Genomic DNA, 23,312 nt, shown 5'->3' with positions numbered 1-23,312 from the left:
TGATCCAATTCAACAACTCGGTCACGACTCACTGAGTTGGAATTTTTTATGCGGAATTTATCCAATACATCAAGTTGCACACATAGATAATAAATTTGTGTTTAATACCCGTTTTATACATTTTTACGTATAATATGAATAATAAGGCGAACGTTTCAAACATAGGGATTAATACACAAATTCTATGATCCAGACTTATAATTGCCGAATAATAAGGTCTGTATTTTTTTAATGAAAAAAACATATTATAAAAGGTATGATGCAACTTCAAAATGGAAGGTTTTGAAAATTCACTTAAATTAGAACTTTCCATACCTAAAGAATATCGAAGAACTAAAGTGTTAGCAAGTAAATATAAATGAAAAATTGAATTATGTATGTGTAGTTAATGAGCAATTATGGCAAATTATTACATTCTAAACTTGTAATGCAACAAAATATATATGTTTTTTTCCGTATTATATGCGTATAAAAGACGAATTGTATGTTTGGCTTTTTTTGGCCGAATTTTTAAATGTATTATTATTCAAAATTTCAAAATTTTAACGAATAATTTCCGTATCGAATTTTTGTCATCTGCGAATTTACTAGCTATCCACTTTGCGACCATAGTTAGTAAATTCGCGGACGACAAAAATTTGATACGGAAACTATTCGTTAAAATTTTGAAATTTTGAATAATAATACATTTAAAAATTCGCCAAAAAGCCAAACATACAATTCGCCTTTTATACATATAATAATGGAAAAAACAGATATACTTTTGTTGCATTACAAATTTAGAATGTAATAATTTGCCAGAATTGTTCATTAACTACACATACATAACTCAATTTTTCATTTATATTTACTTGCTAACATTTTAGTTTTTCGATATTCTTTAGGTATGGAAGGTTCTAACTTAAGTGGATTTTTCAAAACCTTCCATTTTGAAGTTGCATCATACCGTATTATAATACATTTTTTTCATTTAAAAAATACGGACCTTATTATTTGGTAATTAGAAGCCTGGATCATATAATTCGTGTATTAATTATTAGATTTGAAATGTTTACTTTATTAAAATATATAAAACGTGTATAAAACAAATATTAAACGTGAATTTACTAGCTATGGCCACGGCCTACCGGCTTTCCTAAATAGCATGGATGATAGATGCACCCATAGTTTTTAGTACGAGTGTTCTTTTGGAAATGAAGGATGAATCAATGGCATTTATTATGAAAGATATTCTTCAATCAAAGTTGTTCTTCAATCTTCACAGAAAAGGGCACGTTGTTATTGTTATTGTTATTAATCTTGAATTTGGACTCAACAGACCTATTAAAGATTCCAGATTAATTTACTACCTCTTACTGTTTTAAGACGACCACATTTATTTTGATTTCCTTTAGGGAGAGCAAATTTAACTAAAAAAAAAAGGGTTAACTAGTATTACCCCTCATTAGATGAGCCAATTAGGATTTCCCCCACCACCCCCTCCCCCCCCACTAGATGGGAAATTAGGGTCTCCTCCCTAAATACACACAAAAAAAAAAGTCAAAGTGGGTTGACTGAATTTTTTTCATACAGACATTTAGAGAGACCCTAATTTCCCATCTAGTGGGGGGGAAATCCTAATTGGCTCATCTAGTGGGGGGTAATACTAGTTCACCCAAAAAAAAAACACTGATCTTCTTAATTAAGGAACTAAATTAAGTAGTAGTCAATTTTATTGGCTTCCTGTCTACATACGAAACCAACTACATTATTATCAATGGTTAGATAGGAACCTTACGAAATAATGCTGATTTTAGTCAATTCTATGGGCCTGCTGGAGAGGCCCAAGAAGTCATTCTATGGGCTAAGATATGGTTCCCTATTGGAATGGATTCCAAGTTTCGTAATACTGGAAGAACGATTGAATGAAACTGGAGTTGTTTCAATGGATGAGAGAAGATGTCCTGAGAACTTTAATGGCTGAATAAATTAGACTTCACACGTTGATCTTGTATTAATAAATCAAATTGTGAAGGGCTAAAATCTTAGTCCAAATGTAAATACTTACGCTCCTCCTAAAGCATAGCTAGTGGTGATAGAACTGACAAATGATGATGGCTGGCGCCTGGCAGAGCAATGTGGTCAGTGCACCCAGTGCCGGCTCAATTCTTAGGCCAGTTAGGCAGCCGCCTGAGACCTCAAATTTGGAAATCCCTTAAATATTCTAAATAATGTGCATTTTCAGTTTTTTTATTTTTTTATTTTATTATATTTTGGATATTCTTATTGTTATATAATATAAAAACCTAGTTTAATTAGACTTAGAACATCTCTAGGTGGTGGTAGTATACTCTTTAAATTTGAAGAATAAATTTGGAGAAACTCTTCAAATTTGAAGAAGAAATTTGAAGAAACTGGTTGCAAATTTTGACCAATTCTAACTGGTCACAAATATCGATTTATGAAATGAGATTAGACCCTATCACGCTAAGAAGATTATTGTCGCTACGACATTACCATTGTTATTGCCAAGTTTAAAAAAAAAAAACTCACATGATATTCCCACTGTCGCACCAAATTGAAAAAAAAAAAAAAAAAACACATTAACAATAAGATTAGGCCAATACTAACCGGGCGGTCTTTGGTTGGCAAAAAAAAAAAATCGGCGACATTTGCAATGGCGCGCGATATTACCAATGTCGTTTCACATCCGCATCCAAATTGCTAAATTTGCGAACAAAAATGCGATCGGATAGGTAATGCGATCGAATATACTGTCACCTAGAGGAATTCCAAAAAATTTCAAATTTTTTCTTCAAATTTGAAGATTTTGACATAAACAGGTGATACTACTATCTAGAGATGCGTAAGTGTTTGACCATTCTCTATATATGCATTGATTTTCGGAGAGATTTCATTGATTTTCGGAGAGATTTCTTTTCAATATGGAAAGTGAATCTTGTTTCAAATTAAAATTCTTCTCCAAATCCATATCTCCACGTTGTCCATCCTATTCCAATATTTCTTTTTCTCTCACTCTCATGAGTGTTAAGTTTGGGGGTCCAATATTTCTTTTTCTCTCTCTCACTAGTGTTAAGTTTGGGGGTATGATGTTCAACAACAAATTAGTAGTAAAATTGTTATTCTCATATAGAAAGTCATCACAGGGGATAAAAAAGGCCTCTCATCAATTCACACCGAAAGGCCTCAAATAACCTTGAGCCGGCCCTAAATGCACCCTGCCAACATATTCGAGCATATTCGAGTTAAGAAAAGGTTTCATGGTTATGTGCAACTCTCTGGTGTAAGGAAATACTGTTTGAACTTCAAAGGCTTGTGGAGTTGTGGATGTCCAAAGCACATAGCCACATGCCCATATAAGCTTATTTCAGGCCTGTAAACTAGAAGCGAGCATTGCAAAATTTGCAAATACATGTATGAAGTATGAACTATGAAGAACTCAAAATTCAATTCATCCAAGACTGAAAGTCTAAAACATATTTTGAATAACAAACAAAGATCCGAAGCATACGTGAGAAAACATGAAAATTTAACTCCAAAGTCCATTGATATACTTGAGCAAGAGGATGACTCAGCTAGGGACTTTAAGCATGTGGGAAATCTGATAAGACATTTTAGTTCAGATGTCAAAGAGCATCCGAATTTCTCATTCAGCATACACACTTTTAGATTTGAAGATCTAAAATAAAAATGAGACAACACATTTTGATCTCCGTAAATCCTTGTTGTTAATTACACAAAGAGCGACAGCTTAACAACTAACATAAGTACACAACTGCGGATCATTTTCAGAATCAGCATTTTATATAATTCATAATTTTCCAAATGATAAAAGTATAAAAACTACATTATTATGCCAGATATTGCCAATTTACAAGTCGTTTACAAGTCAAAAAATAATTCCAAAGGCGCAATTATCAGCCACCAACCAAAAATGAAGTTAGAGCACAAAAACGTGATAAGACTAGTAGGCCACTACAGTAGCACTAGTACCACATCTCAGTATATATCAAATAAATGCTGACGCCAATTAAAGCCTAACTACTTCCATAAAAAACTAACTAATAATGGGTTTAGTTACATACTTACGTCAACTAAATTACTAAACACCAGAATCTTCCTTCCTGGTTCTTTTTCAGTTTTCACACTACTCATTTCTAAGCTGCTTCATATAACTCCCTCTCTCTCTTCAAACAAACCCTAGATCTTCAAGAACCTTCTAGAACACCCTCAGATCTGTATTCCCAATCTTCAAAACTCCCACATTTCACTGTCCCATCAAAACAAAAATAAAATAAAATAAATCTGAGTTTCTTTATTTATTATTTTATAGTTTAATTTAAGTATATCTTAGATCTAAAACTTGAGATCTTCTAGATGTTATAAGGTGAAGTAATAAATATAAATATATAGAATGGCAATGCAGGCAGGGAATGTGGTGATACAAAATAATGGTGCTAATGAAATGAGACAATGGGTAATGGATGATAGAGATAGATTTATATCATGGTTAAGAGGAGAATTTGCTGCGGCGAATGCGATTGTTGATTCTTTATGTAATCATTTAAGATCAATTGGTGAATATGGAGAGTATGATGTTGTTATGGGTACTATTCAACAGAGGAGGTGTAGTTGGAATCCTGTTTTACATATGCAACAGTATTTTTCTGTTGCTGAAGTTACATTTGCTTTGCAACAAGCAACTTGGAAGAAACAACAGAGGTGTTATGAGAAGGTGAAGTTTTCTGAAAAGGAGGTGAAGAAAACTGGTTCTAGACAGTGGTCTAGGGTTGATAGTGTTAAGGAAACTAACAATGCTAGTTCAGAACTGAGTCCGAATCGTGATGTGGGTTTGTCGGGGGAGATAGTTGATGTGGTGGAAAAGAAAGTTGAGGTGGATGATTCAGATGTAAATAGCTCACCACTTGCAAAGGAGATCGAGGGTAATGAATTAAAAGTTTCATTTTTTTTTTAATACATTTTGTCTATGAGTGTTTGATGTTTTTGTTGCTAATTGTGCTTTGGACTTAACTTGATATGCCAAGTTTAATGAGATCTTGTGAAAGTTTAGAGGAATCATATTTATGTCAAAATGAGAAAGCATTTGATAATTAGTTTTGATGGTATTGATTTCTTTTGTAATAGCTATTTTCTTTAATTCAATTTCATCTGTCAAAAGATAAAGATCACACTCTGGTTGTTGCACATTATTAAGTCCAGCATGCACTGCACACTGAAGGAAAATATGCATGGGCAGACTATTGATCATAGTGGAGATGATGAATAGGCTTACAACTAAGTCCCACGAATTCAAACTTTAGGAGTTATTGAACATATACGTATAATTGTTGTGAGGGTATGTGGCAAAAGCGTCGTGTGTTCTTAGGTATGTGCCTACACTATGGTGGAATTGCGCTCCCTTTGATATACAATCCTATGTATCACTCGAACAGCTAGGCTGGAGCAAAGTGTTCGTTAACAGTAAATAAGTATCCACAGACTGGTTCTAATTACTGTGAGTCATGATGTATTTCTAAAATAGAGTAAATAGTGTGACCGTGGAGCAGGTGGTCTGTTGTCAAGAAAATGTGCAGAAATGAGGTGTCAATTCCCACTGAAGTGTGTGCATGTTGTCTCTTTTCCCGCACCTCACCGAAATTGGCCAGAGGCTTGATTGAATTAGCTGAATTTAGGTTGAAAAGAAAGGCATGCTGGCTGTTTTTCTCCTTATTAGATTGTGTGGAAGGAATTTGTTTTGTTTGTCTGCATTTAGATCCATGTATTAATACAATTCGTGAGCTTAAGCCTTTCCTTTCATAGAGGATGGTTTCCATCATGTCTTGAGGCTGCCCATAAAATTGCTTGGCTTTTTACTTTGCTGGTTGCAGGAGTCTTTGGTACTGCAAAGTTGCATTCAAATGTTGGCTTAAAGAGTTCTGGAAACTTTGAAGGATCAGAGTGCGAGAATACAGAGGCCAAAGTAGTTAAAGATGAGGGCACCTCAAACTTTAAAGGTGTGTTTGCTTGCACTTGTTAGAATAAATTTGGTGAAACTTAGATAAATTCGGTTATCCTCCTTTTTAACTGGGTCATGGAAGGATGAAGTTCACATTTGCTTGAAGCACTACCAACTCGGCTTTTAATAGAAGTTCCCTTTGATGTAAAGTGTGAGAAACAAGTAAAAAGAGAGAGAGCGTGCAAAACCTTAAGAATTACATAGCCCATTGTGACTAGAGATTCTGTTTTTGACATAATGGAGTCGTCCATGTTTGTTTATCATTTTATGTGTTTTGATTCTTTTATATCAACATTTGAGTTAATCCTGATTTCCATAATATGGCCATTATCTTGAAAAGAAATAGCCTCTGATATGCAACATTTTTCCTTTTCATCAGGATCTTGTAATGCCCTTCTGAAGAATGGTCCAAATTCTGTCCAAAAGCCGGAAGAGGAACAAAATCTCATTCCTATTCCCAAAACTTTTTGGTACCGAGATTTTATGATGGAAAGGCGGTAAGATCCTGTAAATTAATGGCATCATTACTCTTATACTTCTAACTTCTAAGTGGCATCATGCCATCTGTTTGTATCACTATGAACTTTCTTTTGTTTGTTTCATAGGTTAATGTTGTTGAAGGACTTAAATTGTAATGGAGAACTATTTGATAAGTTAGAAGTTTCTAATATATATTACAATTGGCAAATGAGTTGAGATCTGCTGGGCTGCAGGACAACTGAAAGGTGAGTTAACTTATTTGTTTCTCTATTAGACTCTGATTGTGTTCTTACCCTTTTTGTGGGGAAGTGATGATACATAGCTCGCATGTTCCACATATTCATTTTTGTGTGCTACTGAATTAATTTATTTTGTTATCATATTCCTCAACCGCTCAACCCATATATTTCAATGTTGTAGTCTCATATCTGTACTTTTTTACCAAAGAAAATAGTGGTTAACATCATTGTTTATTTCTTTTGTAAGTTTTGGACTGAGGATGATAGGTTTTGTGGGTTGAAATAGTGACTTAGTGGAAAAAGAAAATAGGGTTGGGATGTAGTAGTCTAAAAGCTTCTATCTGAGCTTGCTCCTATTCATTTAATACATCTCCTCTTCTGTTTGTATTATATCAAGGATGCGTTTGGAAACAAGAAATGGAATTCTTGCGAGAGTTAGAATTCTAATAGAATCCGATTCTCATGGTTATATGAGAATTATGGCTGTTTGGCAAACTATGAGAATTCTCGGCAATTCTCATTGTCAATTTCCCACTTCCTAAGTTAATCTCCCTCCTTCCAATAGAGATGTCCACAATTATTCAAGAATATATTCCTTGTTAGAGTCAACATTTCATTGGCCTTAAGAGTTAAGAGCAACACTGAAACCATCAACATGGTTTCTAGTTGCAATTTGTCATGGGAACCTAAATTTTCTTTGTAATCTCTTTGTTTATTCTCTCGTGATACTCAATCACTCATGAAGGAGTGGAGGGATGATGCTGGGATGATATGGGAATCTTGGGCCATGTGTGTGGTTGTAACATTTTGTTACTGAATGGCTTCTAGGGAATATCTTTAATTTATTTAGCGTTTTAAAACAGAAACTTATCTCTTAGAAACAAAAAGTAAATAAGTATATAACCATTGAGAATGATCTCTTGTTTTAAATCTCGTATATTTTATGCCTTTATATTGTGCTGCTACATATATTCATCAAAACTAGAAAGGCACTTAACATGTGAAGACATGGTGGATGATAAAAAGGATCATTGTCTTCACAGTTCCTATTATGTGCCTATTAAAACTCTCCATCAGAAGTTGTGGTAATGGAGTTCGTAATTGTTCTCGAAATCTTTCTAAATGATTAGGATGGTTGCTAATTTCTCGAGGCATCCTTGTTGTTCTTTGGTAAGGGTGGAATTCGAGCTAATCAAGCCGAGCTTGACTATTTGAGCTTATCGAGCCGAATAGCATGGTTATTTTACACTACAAAGATGCTATTTGAGCTTATCGAGCCGAGCTTCATAAAGCTCGTTTGTTACACGAGCTATGCTATAGGCTCAAGCTTGGCTCATTTAACTAAATGACCGAGCTCAAGCCAAGCTTAAACGAGCTGAGCCCGAGCCGCTTGGCTCAAATTCCACCCTTATTCTTTGGTGTGCCATTTGACTTGCTTCATGCGAGCTTTTAAGTAGAGAAACTGTATCTGGTTTTAATATCACATAAGATTAAAAGGGAATTGTTATATATCTTTATTAGACATTTGCAATGCTAGCACTATTCTAATCAGTCATCTCTAGTTGTTATTGTCTCTTATAGCAAGAAAATGTAGCTATGTAGAGTCTCTTGCGACTTATCTAACATCATATAGGATAAAAACCATTCAAGACTGTTCAAAGAAAGTAACAGAAATCTATATTGACGAGATAGCAGGACAGAGTTTTACGGTCTCAAAGAGACCAATGAAGGGACGTGGGAGAGAAATGATCCAGTTGGGAGTCCCCATTGCAGATGCACCTCCAGAAGATGAAAATGTGTCTGGGAGTTGTGAAGGCATGTATATTACATTAAAGCCATATGCGGTGTTTTCCCCTCATATGCATAAAAAATAAAACCAAGAATCTGTAATATACCTAACTTATTTGATTTGTTGAATAATTTTGCAGATCATAACATGGAAGCCATCCCTAGCTTGCTGCAAGATGTTATTGAACGCTTACTTAGCTTGAAAATTACTACTGTGAAGCCAGATTCTTGCATTATTGATTTCTTTAACGAGGTAAGAATATGTTTTGTAGTATTCCCAGAAATCTCGAATAACTGTTTGAATGCTTTACGATACATATGTTTGCTCTTTTTCACAGGGGGATCACTCACAGCCTCATATATCTCTACCTTGGTTTGGAAGGCCTGTCTGTGTTCTGTTTTTGACAGAATGTGACATGGCCTTTGGCAAAGTTATTGGAGGAGGTCATCCTGGAGAATTTAGAGGTTCTCTTAAGCTTTCGCTATCACCAGGGTAATTTCAAAAGTTTCTTTTTTGGCCTGGGGTTTATGTTTTGATTTTCCAGTGGTTTCTCTTATCATTAGGGATGTAATTCTTTCAAAATTGTCATTATTATTTTGCTGCAAATTATCCTCATTAATTTTTATTCCAATATTGATTTGTTATCATCGTCACTATTTTGTCACTCATCTCTTACTGTCAAACTTAGCTTCCTTGTGATATTTTCTCTGTTCATCTGATTGATTTATATACTGTCCGAAAACTGAATGATGATGGCTACTAGCAAATATGCAGAAGCTATTTGACTTCTTTTGATAGCTGGTTTTTCTTCATGAAACAGATCTCTTCTTTCGATCCAAGGTAAAAGTGCAGACTTTGCCAAACATGCAATCCCATCTGTCCAAGGCAGCGAAGTCCTTCTTACCTTCACAAAATCTCGACCAAAGAAAGCCATGCTGACAGATGGACAGAATGTACTCATATCTGCTGCAGCACCAGCCATGTCCTGGGCCCAACCACCAAGTAGGCCACCAAGTCAGTCAAGTCATCTAAGATATCCGCTTGGAGCTAAGCATTTTGGAGCTGCTGCAACAACTGGGGTATTACCGATGCCACCCATCCATCAGCAGCACCTTCCACCACCTAACAGTATGCAGCCAATGTTCATTACTTCTCCAGTGGCACCAGCCATGCCATATCCTGCACCAGTTCCACTACCAACTGCATCATCTGGCTGGGCTGCTGTTCCACCTCCAAGGCACCCTCCACCGAGACTCCCACTTCCTGGTACTGGAGTTTTCCTGCCTCCCCAAGGCTCTGGCCCTCCAGCATCTCCACAACAGCCAGTCTCAGCTAGTGCCATTCCAGTGAACTCTGTGGTGGAGACACTATCCCCATTGCAGAAGGAAAATGGGTTGGAAAGCTTCAACTGCAACAGTAATACATCTCCCAAGAGTAAATTAGATGCTGAAAAAGCACAGAGCCAGGAATGCAATGGAAGCAGCGGCATTCATTTTGGTGGAACAATGTTGGAAGAGCAGCAAAAGGATGGTATTGAAAATTTGGGGAGCAAGGCAATGGGTGCAATTAAGTAGAGTGGTTTTACTAAATGAATTAGCGAAAGTAGTAGGCTGTCAGTTGAGAAACTTGAGGATGAAAGTGTAGGCTGCAAATGAGTTTTGAGCGAAATGTAAAGAACGGCGAAGTTGGTGGTTGACTGTAAAACTGGAGACCTATGAAAGGTTTTCTGGATTCTCTTTTGTCTCTGTTCCCGTCTTTGATTGTGTGAACTTAGCAAAGTTGGATGAGGAACAGATTCTCATGTTGAAGTTTTTTGAGAGAAACAAATATACTTATATAGATAGACTACTACAGTTTATACCATGCATTACCAGAAAAATCGTTTGCCCTTATATTTCATGTGAGTTATCTGTTAACTTCATTTTTGTTTATCCTTTAAAAGGCTTCTTACATGCGACTGGTTTCCGCCTCTTTCCGAGGTAAAAGATTATTTTTTTCGCCCATTTGAGCTCATTCAACTAGGTCTGGATCAAGGTGTCCGATGCAAGAAGCTGATAAGGCCTCCTATTGGACAATGTCGGGGGCTAGAAGAGTTTAGTAGTGCGGCCAATAAATACGGAACAGACAGGGATTTGCAGTCCACGTGTCCTAATATGTTGGCGTCCCTTTTTGGAAAACATTGACCGGAGGGAGAGATCATGCTTTTAGAACAAGGGAAACTAGCAAAAGATTTTAGGGTTAACAACCATGTTTTTTTTTTTGTGTGTATTTGGAGAAAATCCTAATTTTCCATCTAGTGGGAGAAATCCTAATTGACTCATCTAATGGGAGTAATATTCGTTAACCAAGATTTTATCCAGTAATAGAATTACTGTCCCTGTTTGTCTACTGAGAGATCTGATATGAAGGACCTCTAAATGATGGGTACAACGTAACCTTTATAAACAAAACTAAAATCCAAATATACTTACCAATCTGGTGATCTGGGTGCAATGGGTGCAAGTTTCGAGTCCTAGCAATAACAACTGTTTTAAATCTCCATTTCCAGTGTTTGTAACTTAAACTGTATTAAAAAGGCGGGTTTTTGGCTTTTGAAATATTTATGGACATATTTCTATTTACCTTGTGAAACGGACTGGGCCCTCTATAAATGTGATAGAAATAGAGATTGTTTTAAAGGATAGTCGAACGGCGGAGCTTAACGATCTTAATAGAAGGGGCTATATGGGACAAAACCAACTTGGTTGGTTTAAATCGTCTCCTCACCTTCTCTCTCATTTTTTCTTCGCCTCCAATACCCTTTCTCCTTCACCCCATCTCTCTCTCTCCCCCGCATCACCCAACTCTCTCTCCCCCCGCAGCTCCGCTCACTCTCCACTGCCATGCAGTATACTAGTAAGTATAGGGCCTATATAGAGGCTGCATTGGAAGCCCATTTTTGTATTGTTTCTTTAAATTTGAAGATCGAGGCCATATCTAAGGTCCCATTGGTGATGCCCCTTATATTTGAAATTTGTACAGTTTTCTTAATTATTTTAGGTGGTCTACTGGCCTTTGGGTTATTCACCGAAACGGGCCTTGTAAAATCAAGCTGATATTATTTAGATTTTAGATGTCCCTTCAATAGCATCATCTTCAATAGCATCATCGACGGATTGATTTTAGTATAACAACTTTGCAGGTAAATGCAAGACTTGTCGGTAAATAATTGCCTGATAAAGAGTAGTCCCTCAATAACCATGCCATGCTAGATTCCTAGATGTTAGAGTGTGTTTGTTATGATGGAAACAATATGGAAAAGAAATGAAAATAAGAGTGGTCCACCTTTTCTATAGTTTTTAAGGCATTTGTTTACCCATAGAAAGAAAATGGGCTTTTCCATATGGAAACAAAATCATGGAAATGGAAAAGATTTTGTATCCTTAGCTAACCCCTAAAAATTTTGTAGAAAGGAAAGGAAATAGATAGCTAGAGACTTACTACTAGCACACCCAACAATACAATTATTCATTTCCATAGCTTTTACAAACAAACATGATTATTCATTTATTTAGTTTTTACTTTCCTTTTCCCAGTTTACTAAACACATACCATTTAAAATTATTTCATTTCCATTCCATTCCATAGTGACCTCCCATTTTATTTCATTTCCTTTTCTTTCCATGAGTTAAAATTTAACAAACACACCCTTAGTATCCGTACTAGGTGGGAAGACAATCATATATGAAATATACAGTTACTTGCAAATTCATGAAATTCGCTTAGGAGTGACTCTCACGGACAAATTGAATGAAAAAGTCACTCTCAATACTATTTCTTTTAATCACTCACAAAGACCGGTTAGATGAAAAATCCAGTTCACTCTTGACGAAAATAAAAACGACTTGGGTAGATGAAAGGTCAAGTATGCCCTTGACACGAAATAATAAACGGTTCGGCCCAACCGAAACGATCCGTATATATATAGTATGAACAATGATTGTTTATATCTCAACGTGAGGTATGAACAATCATTGTTCATATCTCAACATGATGTATGATCAATAAGAACGCCAATTGGATTATGAACAATCATTGTTCATACCTATTAGAGTATGAACAATCAATCGCTTCACACATCAACATCGCTTATATCTCAAACATGAGCTATGAACAATCAATGTTTGTATGAACATGAATACCTATTTGGGGTATGAACAATAATTGTTTATACCTATTTTGTCCTTGAGAGTTATTAAAATTGAAATCGTGGGTTCGTGGGTTACTTAATGGAGTTAATGCTAGAATTTGTTTTTGTGAGTTACTAAAAAAACAAATGGACAGAGCACATTTGGAACAAAGCTTCTTATTGTGGACTCATTTACAAAATTTCTTGTAAAGAACCTAGTCTTTGGATCTCATGGATATAGACAGAGCACATTAAGGAGAAATTTTTATGGACAATGTAAGTACCTAGAGACTGCTCATGGACATGGAAATGTATTTTGAAGCATAGGAAACATGCTACCAAACTCTTAAAGTACATCATTGCAAATGGTGAGCATACTCTATTATGGCACGACCCATAGTGCCTAGCTTGAGGGATCGCTTCTCCTCTCGCAAGAAGTTACAGACCATCTACCACTATTTCTTGATGCAAAAGTAAACTCACTAATCACAAATGGAGAATGGAATCAGCTAGCTAGTTCACAACTTCACACATTACCAGAGGGAGAAGTCAAAAGTCAAATTCTTGCTATTGAAATAAATGTCCATTTACCAGAAGATAGAATGATATAGTTGTTATCTCCATAAGGTGTGTTCACTTCCAAAGCATCTTATAATGACCTTAGAAAGAAAAGAAGAAGTCCCAACTGGTGCAAGATGGTGTGGGGAAAACTGGTGTTGCCGAAGCATTCTTTCAATGGATGACAATTGTTTCCGGGAAGCTTACCTACTCAAGATAGATTAAGGCATAAGAAAGTCTTGAATTTTTCTTAGTGCTGTTTTTGCAATTGTGAGAGAGAAAACTTTTTTGACTGTCATTTCTCTTCAAATGTCTGGGCAAGAGTGAAGCAGGCTTTGGGATTGGGTAGCAATATGAAGAGTTCAAATGAAGAATGGTGCTGCATTATCAATCACTGCAGAAAACAATCTCCCAAAGCTAAAGTCTATAGAGCATATGTGAACGTAACTATAGGCTATCTTTGGTTAGAAAGGAATAGTATAAGATTTCAAAATCACTCAGTAACATGGCAAATTAAATCTTGCATGCTAACACCATTCTGCACGATGTGAAACTCTATCTCAGCATCAAGATAGACTCAATACTTCATACCATGGAGATCAAAGCTTTATTCACACGACTCGATATACAAGTTAAGTACAAGAACAAAACTCTTTTTCTCTGTAAGTGGAAACTGCCACCCTCTGGGTCCATTAAACTCAATACAGATGAATCTGTAGTTGAACAGCGGGTTGGCTATGGTGGCTTAACGATTGATCAAGAAGGAAATGTGATATTCACATACTCAGGGGGAGGATATCGAAGGTCAGTTCTTTTTCAAGAGCTGAAAGCAATAAAGGTTGGTCTCACCATGTGTCAGGAAAAAGACCTAAATAAAATACAAGTTTGCTCAGATTCCCTACGTGCAATTCAGATTCTGAATGGCAAAGAGAGAGCCCCATAGTACTGCATGAACATCATAGGTTCTATACTTAAGCTTGTAACTTATTTTCTTTAGGTCAAATTTTGTCATGTTTACAGGGAAGTGAACAGTAGTGCTGACTACTTAGCTAGCCTATTTTCTTACGCTAAAGAGCAATGTACATGTAATATCCCCCCTAGATTCTACACTAGCAGAGATTGTAGCCACTGATGTAAGAGGGAAGGTTTATCTCATATTCTAAGAAGAAAAAAAAACAACAACAACACGGTCCTTTATAATTGTTTTCCCCAAATTGGTCCTATGGGTTTTTTTTCTGATCTAGAATTCTAGATACTGATAAGAAGTTTAGCTGACTAACCTGTTAGACTTGGAATCTGCACTGACATTGTCGGGTGGCTTTTTGTCTTTTCATTTTTGGTCGTTCTCAAGTCTCCATCTACTCAACTTACTTTAAAACATGTGGAACAAGGAGTTACCAGTAACAAACCAGAAATAAACATTGGAAGGTTCTCCAAAACCTTGGATTTTTCCCATTACAATGCAGGCCAAAGAGCCTACTTCCCACTCTCTAAGTACTTAGGAAACTAAAACAAATGTTGCTTTTAATGGCTTGTCACTTGTGATATAACAAAACATAGTTTTGTCCAGCTTAAAAAAACGGAAAATTGTATCAACCTTCTCTCTTTCGTTCACTGAGAAAGCCATGGTAGCTAAAGATGATTCAAGCTGTTGTATGCAGATAAAAAAAAACAATAGAAGACAAGGACAGAATAACAGGTAATAACCAAGGCGCGGATTAGGCTGTCCTTAAGGAAAGATTTCGCCCTTCCAATGGTGCGAAAAGGCAACAAGGTGCCTTCTTCCTCACAGATTCAATGGTTAACAAAGCATCGACTTTGCACTAGAAAAGACTACCCTCTAGAACAAAGAAATATAACTCTCTCGGGGGCCGCGGAAGAAGAGAAGAGAAGAAGATTGAATCAATTAAAGACTTATCTGTTTCACTGATTCGTGTAGGGTGGAGAGAAGGGAGTATCCACGAGTTCTGTTTCGCTGGTGTGTATGGAGGAGGAGCACGACTTCTGTCTCTCTCAATATAGAGGCAGCAGCAGCAGCACAGTATCCACGAGTTCTCTCTTTGCGTCTCTCTCTCTCTGTTCTGGATTCATCCCTATAGACACACACTGCTGTGTTTATATAGAGGTTTCAGTCGGTATCCAAACCTGAGAATGACTCCTCAAACCTGAGAATGACTCCTCAAATTCGGTCTCCCAAAACAGCTATGAGACAGTTGGAGTTTAGGCAATTGATAATCCACTACCCACTAGACAAATAGCCCAAGCCCACGACACGACACGACGCGACTCGGTTCGGTGCGGGGCGGGCGGGCGCGCGCGTGTGTGGCTTTGGGTGAGTCCTCCCTCCTAACACAAAAGCCTTTGTACCCTAAGGGCACGCCCTTATGTTAGAGGATCACCTCATATACCTCACTTGCTAGTGGTGGTTCACCAATGTGGGACTAAACAACATACAAGTGTTTTGAAATACACTTGGAGATTCCAACAATCCCCCACTATTTCAAAATACTAATAGTCCCCCACTATTTTGGAATAGGATATTACAAAAAAAATGGGTTAACAAAATGCCAGAGAGAATCGAAAAAACAATGCATAAGATACTGGTGCTTTTCGGGCTTGAACCAGTCATAGGGTAACATGTCTTATAATACGTGAAAGTGGTGGATTAAAAAATCTTTGAACCAACATTCCCTTGTAGTAAAATAGAGGACATGCACCCACATTGCTCCTTCATTATATGCCTGTTCTGCGGTGTTGCGCTTTTTGGCCCTTATACGCCTCAGTGTTATGTGAATGCTCTAGAGTATTTGCCTGAATACTCATAAGAACCGACCCAGTTCTACATTCACGTAGGTGGATATCCATCAAGTGTACATAGCAGTTAAAATACACTATCTCATAAAAAAATGGACTATGGATTCCATTAAGAGTAAAATAACTCATCCTTTTTCTCATTGCTATTCAAGTTATACAAAGTATACAATAATGCTATCTAGTCATAGGGGGTGGGGCCTCAAAGAAAGACAATAGCATACCGTGAGCGAATGAGGTGACTTGTTTTTCCCTTTGAACCTACTTCATGGGATCTCCAATCACATAGGTGGGGTTGCCGTCAGTGTCGCCCTCTATCTAAGGCAAAAGTCCCATCCCCCTCGACGTATCAACCACTTGTCTCCTGTTAAGTGGTTTTGTCAGAGGATCGGCCAAATTTAACTCTGACCTCACATAATCTAGAGCCACAACTCCAGATTCCAAAGAAATGCTTTATAGATGTAGTCTCGCATTTAATATGCCTTTTTTCCCATTATACAATTTGTTCTTTTTGCCTTTGCTATCATACCCGACAAATACAATGCATAGGTACAAATTGAGGCGGTTTTGTACCAATAGGAAGATCTGCCAAGAGGTTTCTAAGCCACTCAAATTTCCTCAAAGACTTGCTTTATCTAAAGCAATAAGCTCGGACTCCATGGTTGAGCGAGCTATCAAGGTCTGCTTTTAGAAGATTTCCAAGCGATCGCACCTCCACCTAGGGTGAAAATATAACCACTAGTGGACTTGATATCATGAGAATCGATATCCAAATTTGCATCACAATAACCCTCTATCACGGTGGAGTTTGTCTAAACCTTATGCCGTAATTCATTGTTCCTCTAAAGTACTTTGGCTAATCTCTAACGACTCCAATGTTCCCGACTAGGACAATGAGTGTATCCGCTTAGCCTCCTAACTGCATAAGCAATGTCGCCCTAGTGCAATTCATCAAGTACATGAGACTACCAATAATTTGGGCATATCTAGATCGAAGGACACCATGTTGAGCATTTTTCTCAAGTTCACTATTTGCCTCATAAGGTGTCGACACAGGGCTTACTATCATAAAAGTTAAACTTCTTCAAAAAAACTTCTCAACATAATGTTGTTGTGAAAGCCGTATAGCCATCATGTTTTACGATGATCTTGATTCCAAGAATCACATCGGCTTCTCCCAAATCCTTCATTTCAAATTGGGAGGATAAAACATCTTGGTGTTTCTCACAACATCAAGGCTAGGACTCATGATTAACATGTCATCCACATATAGACAGATAATCACATATGTATTCACATCAAAAGATTTGAAGTAAATACATTTATCAGCATCATTTATGTGATATCCATTAGACATCATGACACTGTCAAACTTTTCATGCCATTGTTTTGGCGCTTGTTTCAACCCATATAAAGACTTAACTAACTTGCATACCTTATGCTCATTCCCTCGGTACTATCAGATTGCCCTCGAGATGCATCATATATATTTCTTCATCAAGATCATCATTCAAAAATGCAGTTTTTACATCCATTTGATGAATAAATAAATTATGAATAGCAGCTAGAGCCATTAGAACTCTTATAGAAGAAATCCTAGTTACAGGAGCATAAGTATCAAAATAGTCAATGCCTTTTTTCTGGGAGAACCCCTTGACTACAAGTCTAGCCTTGTATTTCTCAATGAAACCATCTAGTTTCAATTTCTTTTTGAAGATCCACTTGTAACGTATAGGTTTCGCCCCAGGAGGTAGATCCACTATCTCCCATGTGTGATTAGCTATAATCGAATCTAGTTCTGAGTGTATAACATCCTTCCAGAAAGGTGCATCTCGAAACTTGCCCTCATTATATCGATCCACAGGATCATCATCAAGAAGAAATGTGTAAAAGTCATCACCAAAATTGGTGAATTTTTCGTCTCTTTTACTCTTCCGAATTTCTTGTTCGAAAATTTCAGGATCTCGTTGATTGTTGTTCACTAGGAGCTACCAACCTCTCAATGCCAATTTTCAAAGGAAACAAATTCTCAAAGAAATCAGCATTTTTACTCTCTATAATAGTGTTAGCATCGACAAGGTTATTATCAGATTTTACTACTAAAATCTATATGCAAAGACTATTATGAGCATAACCAATGAACATACAGCATTAATGGTTCTAGGTCCCAATTTTTCTCTTTTTAGGTTCGTTCACAAGAACCTTAGCAAGACACCCCCACATTTTTCAAGTATGTCGGGTAGGTACATGACCTTTCCATAACTCATATGGTGTCTTATTCCCTGTTTTCTTGTTGGGTATCCTATTCTCAGATATGGCAAGCGGATAGGATTGCTTCCCCACAAGTTCAGGAAGCTCCGAACTTACAAGCATAGCATTCATCATCTCTTTTAGTGTTATGTTTTTCCGTTCGGCTACTCCATTAGACTCAGGAGAGTATGGTGGAGTAGTCTCATGAATAATGCCACTCTTGTCACAAAAGTCCTGGAAGGGGTTAGACTCATATTCTCCACCCCTATCAGACCAAAGTCTCTTAATCTTCAGTTAAAAGTCGGGTTTTCAACTTCAGCTTTGTACTTGAGAAACATCTCACCTGCCTCATGCTTGTGTCTAAGTAAATATACCATGGTGTACCTAGAGAAGTCATCTATGAATGTAATATAATAAAACTTCCCCTCTAGACATGGTATTACGAATTCACCCAAATCCATTATGAATAAGAGTTAGTAATCCAGGTTTTATCTCTAGACACACGATTAGCGGGGTTTCTTCGATGGCTTTAGTCTCAAAGACATATCTCACATTTATTATTAGAAAAATCAGAAATATTAGACAATAAACCACATGCTTTCATCCTTTTCATATCTTGAACATTCACATGTCCTAGTCTACCATGCCATATATTAAAAGAGTCAAGCAAGTAAGCGTATGATTCATTCTTATTAATAATAATGTTGTCAAGTACATTCAACATGAAAAGACCAATTGTTATTACAATAACCTTTACCAACAAAACCCTCATTCTTTGTCGAAACAAACTTGTCACTCTCAAAAGTCACCTTGACGCCTTGACTTTTCCCAAGAGGGACCGCGAAATCGATTCGACCTAATCTCATGAACATAAAGAACATTACTAAGTGAAAGGGTTTTCCCTCGAAGTTAACTTCGAAGAACCTTTTTTGTTCCCTCACAGAACGGACCTAGAGTCACCCATATAGACATTTTCATCTTTCACTAGTATGTAGTCTGAGAAGGCTTCAACATCACCACAGATGTGGCGGGTGGCACCAGAATCTAGTACCCAGTTCCTCTTCCCAGTGGCTATGAACACTTGTGACACAACAGCAGCAACAATATCATCTCCCTCAACTAGATTAGTATTGGGAGGATCATCAGTGTCTTTCTTGTGTCTGCACTGAAAAGCCCTATGTCCAGGTTTACCACAAACATAACAATTTCCATTGCCAGTACCACTCCTTTTAAAAGAAGTGCCTTTGACCTTGAAATTCTTATTTTTGTTGAACTTCTGTTTCTTAGAGGTTTTGTTAGATTTGCTGGGATTACCTTCAATGATATTGGCTTTAGAATGGAATTCCTTAGACAACACCTCATACCGAGTCTTGTTCTTTTCCTCTATGTGAATGTGAATGATCACATCCTCAAGAGTCATCACTTTACGCTTATGCTTCATACTATTTTTATAGTGTTTCCAAGACTTCGGGGAGTTTCTCAATCAAACATCCAAAGAACAAAGGATTCGGGTAAATTAATACCCTCGGTTTTCAAATCATTAATCAAGCACATGAAAATCATGGATTTGAGACGTTACATCTCTATCCTCTCTCATATGGAACTTTAGAAAATTCCCAATAGCATATTTCTGAGTACCACCATCCTCTATTATGTATTTCTTGTTCAAACTCTCCCATATATCATGTGCATTCTTATTTGAATAATAAATATAAAAAATCTCATTGGACAAGGTACTCAAAATAGCATGACGATATACCTTATTCCCAGTGAAACTGCTTAACCCACTTACATTTATGTCATCGAACTGAAAATAAACTAGTGAAATACATAAAATATGCCTCATTGGCAGAAGCATTATGCTGCCACATCAATAGCTGAGCAAATAACTATAGTGTGCAATCAAGAAAACATCATCTATGCAGTTGGTCAACCTAAAATGAAGGGGTTTTTAAGTGTTGGTCCTACTATTAGTACGGAATTTTGGCTTTGGTATAGAAATCTTAAATATTAGTCTTTAGTCCTACTTCCGGTAGTTACCCATCAGTCAACTCAAGTACCGGAAGTAAGACTTAAGACTATTATTTAAATTTTTTTGTACCAAAGCCTAATAAACCAACAAATAGTATGACCAAGACTTAAAAAACCCTAAAATGAACAATGGGGCACTATTGTTACATGCACGTACCCAGACGAACATATTCAAACACATGAATAATTAGGCCTAAAAGCATAGTCACTAAATCACTTTTATCACACCCAATTATACATCAACACAAAAAAGGTTAGTCACAACCATAACATTTGTAAAGTAGCTAGGGTATGCGGGACTCTCAACATCACCACTAATTTAATAAACTTCTCAAACTCATTACAGTCATATAATTAGAAGCTCACATCGAATAATAGTCAACAATATATTTATTTAGGAGAAAAAAACATAAAACAAATTTATCAAACTTATATTCAAACATAGAACTCCATTCGTTATTAAGAAAAACACACAACTAAAGTGAAGGGGATGTGTAAAGCCAATCATATACATACCCAAAGAACATAGTACATTGAAGTCATCAAAAACTGAGACCAAATATTTATGTCACACCATAATATTTTTTAAAGAAATAGATGCTGCATTACCAATGAAAAGATTCATTTGAGGCTAAGATTTTGAGGTTTGTGAAATATACTATAAAGCTTAACCCTGAAAATTAGATATTCTCATTAATGTGAAATAAAAAATAATCAAATACTCATTAGATTGCTCATAGCGGGAAACAACTATGCAATACTTACTAAGTCAATTTTTTTGGTCATAACATCAGGAAATGTAAGTTCATTCCTATTAAAAAATAACATTGATTAATGTAGCATTACAATTGGTAGAATGGCTTTTTCCTTAACCAAAATAATGGTAGAAACATAATAATACGCCATGGAGACTTTTCTCTGTCTCAGTGCTTGCTCATTACTAACAAAAAAAATCTTCCTAGTGGTCAAGCAAATTGGATCAATCAAATTTCAACGAAAGTGGCATCAACTACCATATAGTCATTTTCCACGGATACTTCACAACAACAACTCGAACTTCATTATCTTTGGATCAAAGTTTCACGACGGCGATCATTATTGATTTGGACATGGCAAAAATGGACTAACAATATCAACATGAAGAAAAACAGAAGAAAACAAAGCAAAACTTCATTTTAAGTCAAAAACGTGGCCCGTGAAGAAGGACACGTAATCAGTAATCTATAATGCAAAAGTTACACGAGACTTTGTTGGTTAGAGATGGAGAAGAGATGCCTAACTCAAGTCGATCAGCGACAGTTCAAGCACCTAGCTTTTACCAAAAATCTTAAACAAATACCGAAAAATACGTCAATAAAGCGAGGCAAACAAAATTTCTTATCTAGATGATAAAGATGTTAAATATAATATGAACATTCCGCTAAAAGAAATATAGATAGCAAGATATATAGGGGCATGTTATTTCGTTACCTTTTGAAGGTTTTTCTAAAAGGTTCCAACAAGCAATTTAAAGGAAATTTATACCAAATGGAAAGGAGGGAAGAAGTGATAAGAGAATTTGGAATGAATGATTTAAGGCGAGTGGACAGTTTAAGAAACTAATAAAGTGGTAGATGCAGTGAAAGTGACAAAGTATCTAGCCGTTTTGCTTTGGCAGAACTTAAACCCCAATAACCAAATGGTAACGGAAATTTATAGTGTAAATTTATATTAAATCTCCAAGGGTCAAAAAACATTTTCATTTAAAACTTTTTAATTTTAAAAAATAACACCCATAGCTACGAAAATGGGATTTGAAGTTCTTATTAAGAAAGAGAACTGCTTCAGTGGTTCTTGTCTCTTGGGTAGTCAAAAGATGGCTCGAGAAATAAAACATTTGCATGTAGTACGTTGAATGACTAATTAAGTTGTGGAAAAATATTTAGTAACATTTAACTCACTGACAACATACTTTAATTTTCATTGAGAATATTCTCAAAGGGGTTTCAAAACAATCTTTGTCGTACACATGTTTTTAGCCGATCCCAAAACAATCCTAATGCAAATCCCTGCTGATCCCAACCACCATTTGTCTTCCCATTTTATTTTGTTATAATAGATAGTTCATGAATAATATTTATTATTTTTTATGTTTCGGGTGGCGAAGTCATTCCCCATTCCGTGGTTCATTAGATTTTGCTGAAACTAACATTGTAGAAGGAGAACATTATTATATTATATTTTTCTTTGATTGTTCTTTCCATATTCATAAGAAGAATAAGAGAGGATATACTTCGACTATGAACGTATTGAAGGAAGAAACTTGTGTGGGGAGATAATGGGGCTGGGTAATTTGATTGGGAGAAAGGCAGTGTTCGTGATTCCGAGTAAAACTTCGGAATTCCGCCCAATATTTCGGTTTTTCAAAAAATCGAAATTCCGAATATATAGTTGAAATATCCGAAATTCCGAAATCATTCGAAAATTCAAATGTGATAGGGTCGAAATTTAATGAATTTCGGTTTTTGGATTTGTCGGAATTCCGAGAAATCCAAAATACCAAAATATGGAGAAAGTTAGAGAGAGGGTAATATCGGAAACTGATACTTTTAAGTTTTAACCGTGTGTTTCACCTCAATAATATGTCACTATCCACATAAATTTGTTTTCCAATCTAATTGCCACAACGATATAGAACAAGAAAGAACTTTATGCTAAAAATGATTACATAGATAGTTGGCCCGAGATAGAAAATGACTGCCACTACCTCACTATGCCTCTTGGAATAGTAATACTAACCAAGCAGGCTTTGGTTTTTCTATATGGAATAATTTTGGATATTGTATTGGTGATGGACATGACAGAACCAGTGTCGCTGACCCAGAAGAGGCAGAGACAGAGGCACGAGCCATCCGAGGAGGAGTAGACTTGTGTCGACGTTTGCAGCTCCGATGTGTCACCATTTTGACGGACTGCAAACACTTAACTGAA

The 23,312-nt window shown here is 36.4% G+C and overlaps 1 protein-coding gene across 1 annotated transcript; it reads left to right on the top strand.

Moving 5' to 3' along the window:
* The first annotated feature begins 4,053 nt into the window (after positions 1–4,053).
* Positions 4,054–10,416, top strand: LOC147521190 (RNA demethylase ALKBH10B-like). Its single transcript, XM_086558331.1, has 9 exons — positions 4,054–4,943; positions 5,889–6,014; positions 6,396–6,513; positions 6,622–6,647; positions 6,709–6,741; positions 8,428–8,550; positions 8,664–8,776; positions 8,862–9,016; positions 9,345–10,416. Exons 1-9 carry the CDS (start codon positions 4,415–4,417, stop codon positions 10,096–10,098), a joined length of 1,977 nt encoding a protein of 658 aa, XP_086414457.1. The 5' UTR covers positions 4,054–4,414; the 3' UTR covers positions 10,099–10,416.
* The last annotated feature ends 12,896 nt before the right edge of the window (positions 10,417–23,312 follow it).

This window comes from Coptis chinensis, chromosome 1 (assembly GCF_015680905.1).
Source record: "Coptis chinensis isolate HL-2020 chromosome 1, ASM1568090v1, whole genome shotgun sequence".
NCBI classification, from domain to species: domain Eukaryota; kingdom Viridiplantae; phylum Streptophyta; class Magnoliopsida; order Ranunculales; family Ranunculaceae; genus Coptis; species Coptis chinensis.
Note: the sequence above shows the minus strand (reverse complement) of the source record. Positions and strands in the feature narration are given on the sequence as shown.

What these genes read in the sequence shown, in the direction of transcription:
- LOC147521190 (XM_086558331.1), top strand. Translation starts at nt 4,415, where the DNA reads ATGGCAATGCAGGCAGGGAATGTGGTGATACAAAATAATGGTGCTAAT. An exon ending in ACTTGCAAAGGAGATCGAGG is followed by an intron (nt 4,944 to 5,888) that starts GTAATGAATTAA and finishes TGCTGGTTGCAG; the next exon opens with GAGTCTTTGGTACTGCAAAG. An exon ending in GGCTGCAGGACAACTGAAAG is followed by an intron (nt 6,742 to 8,427) that starts GTGAGTTAACTT and finishes TTGACGAGATAG; the next exon opens with CAGGACAGAGTTTTACGGTC.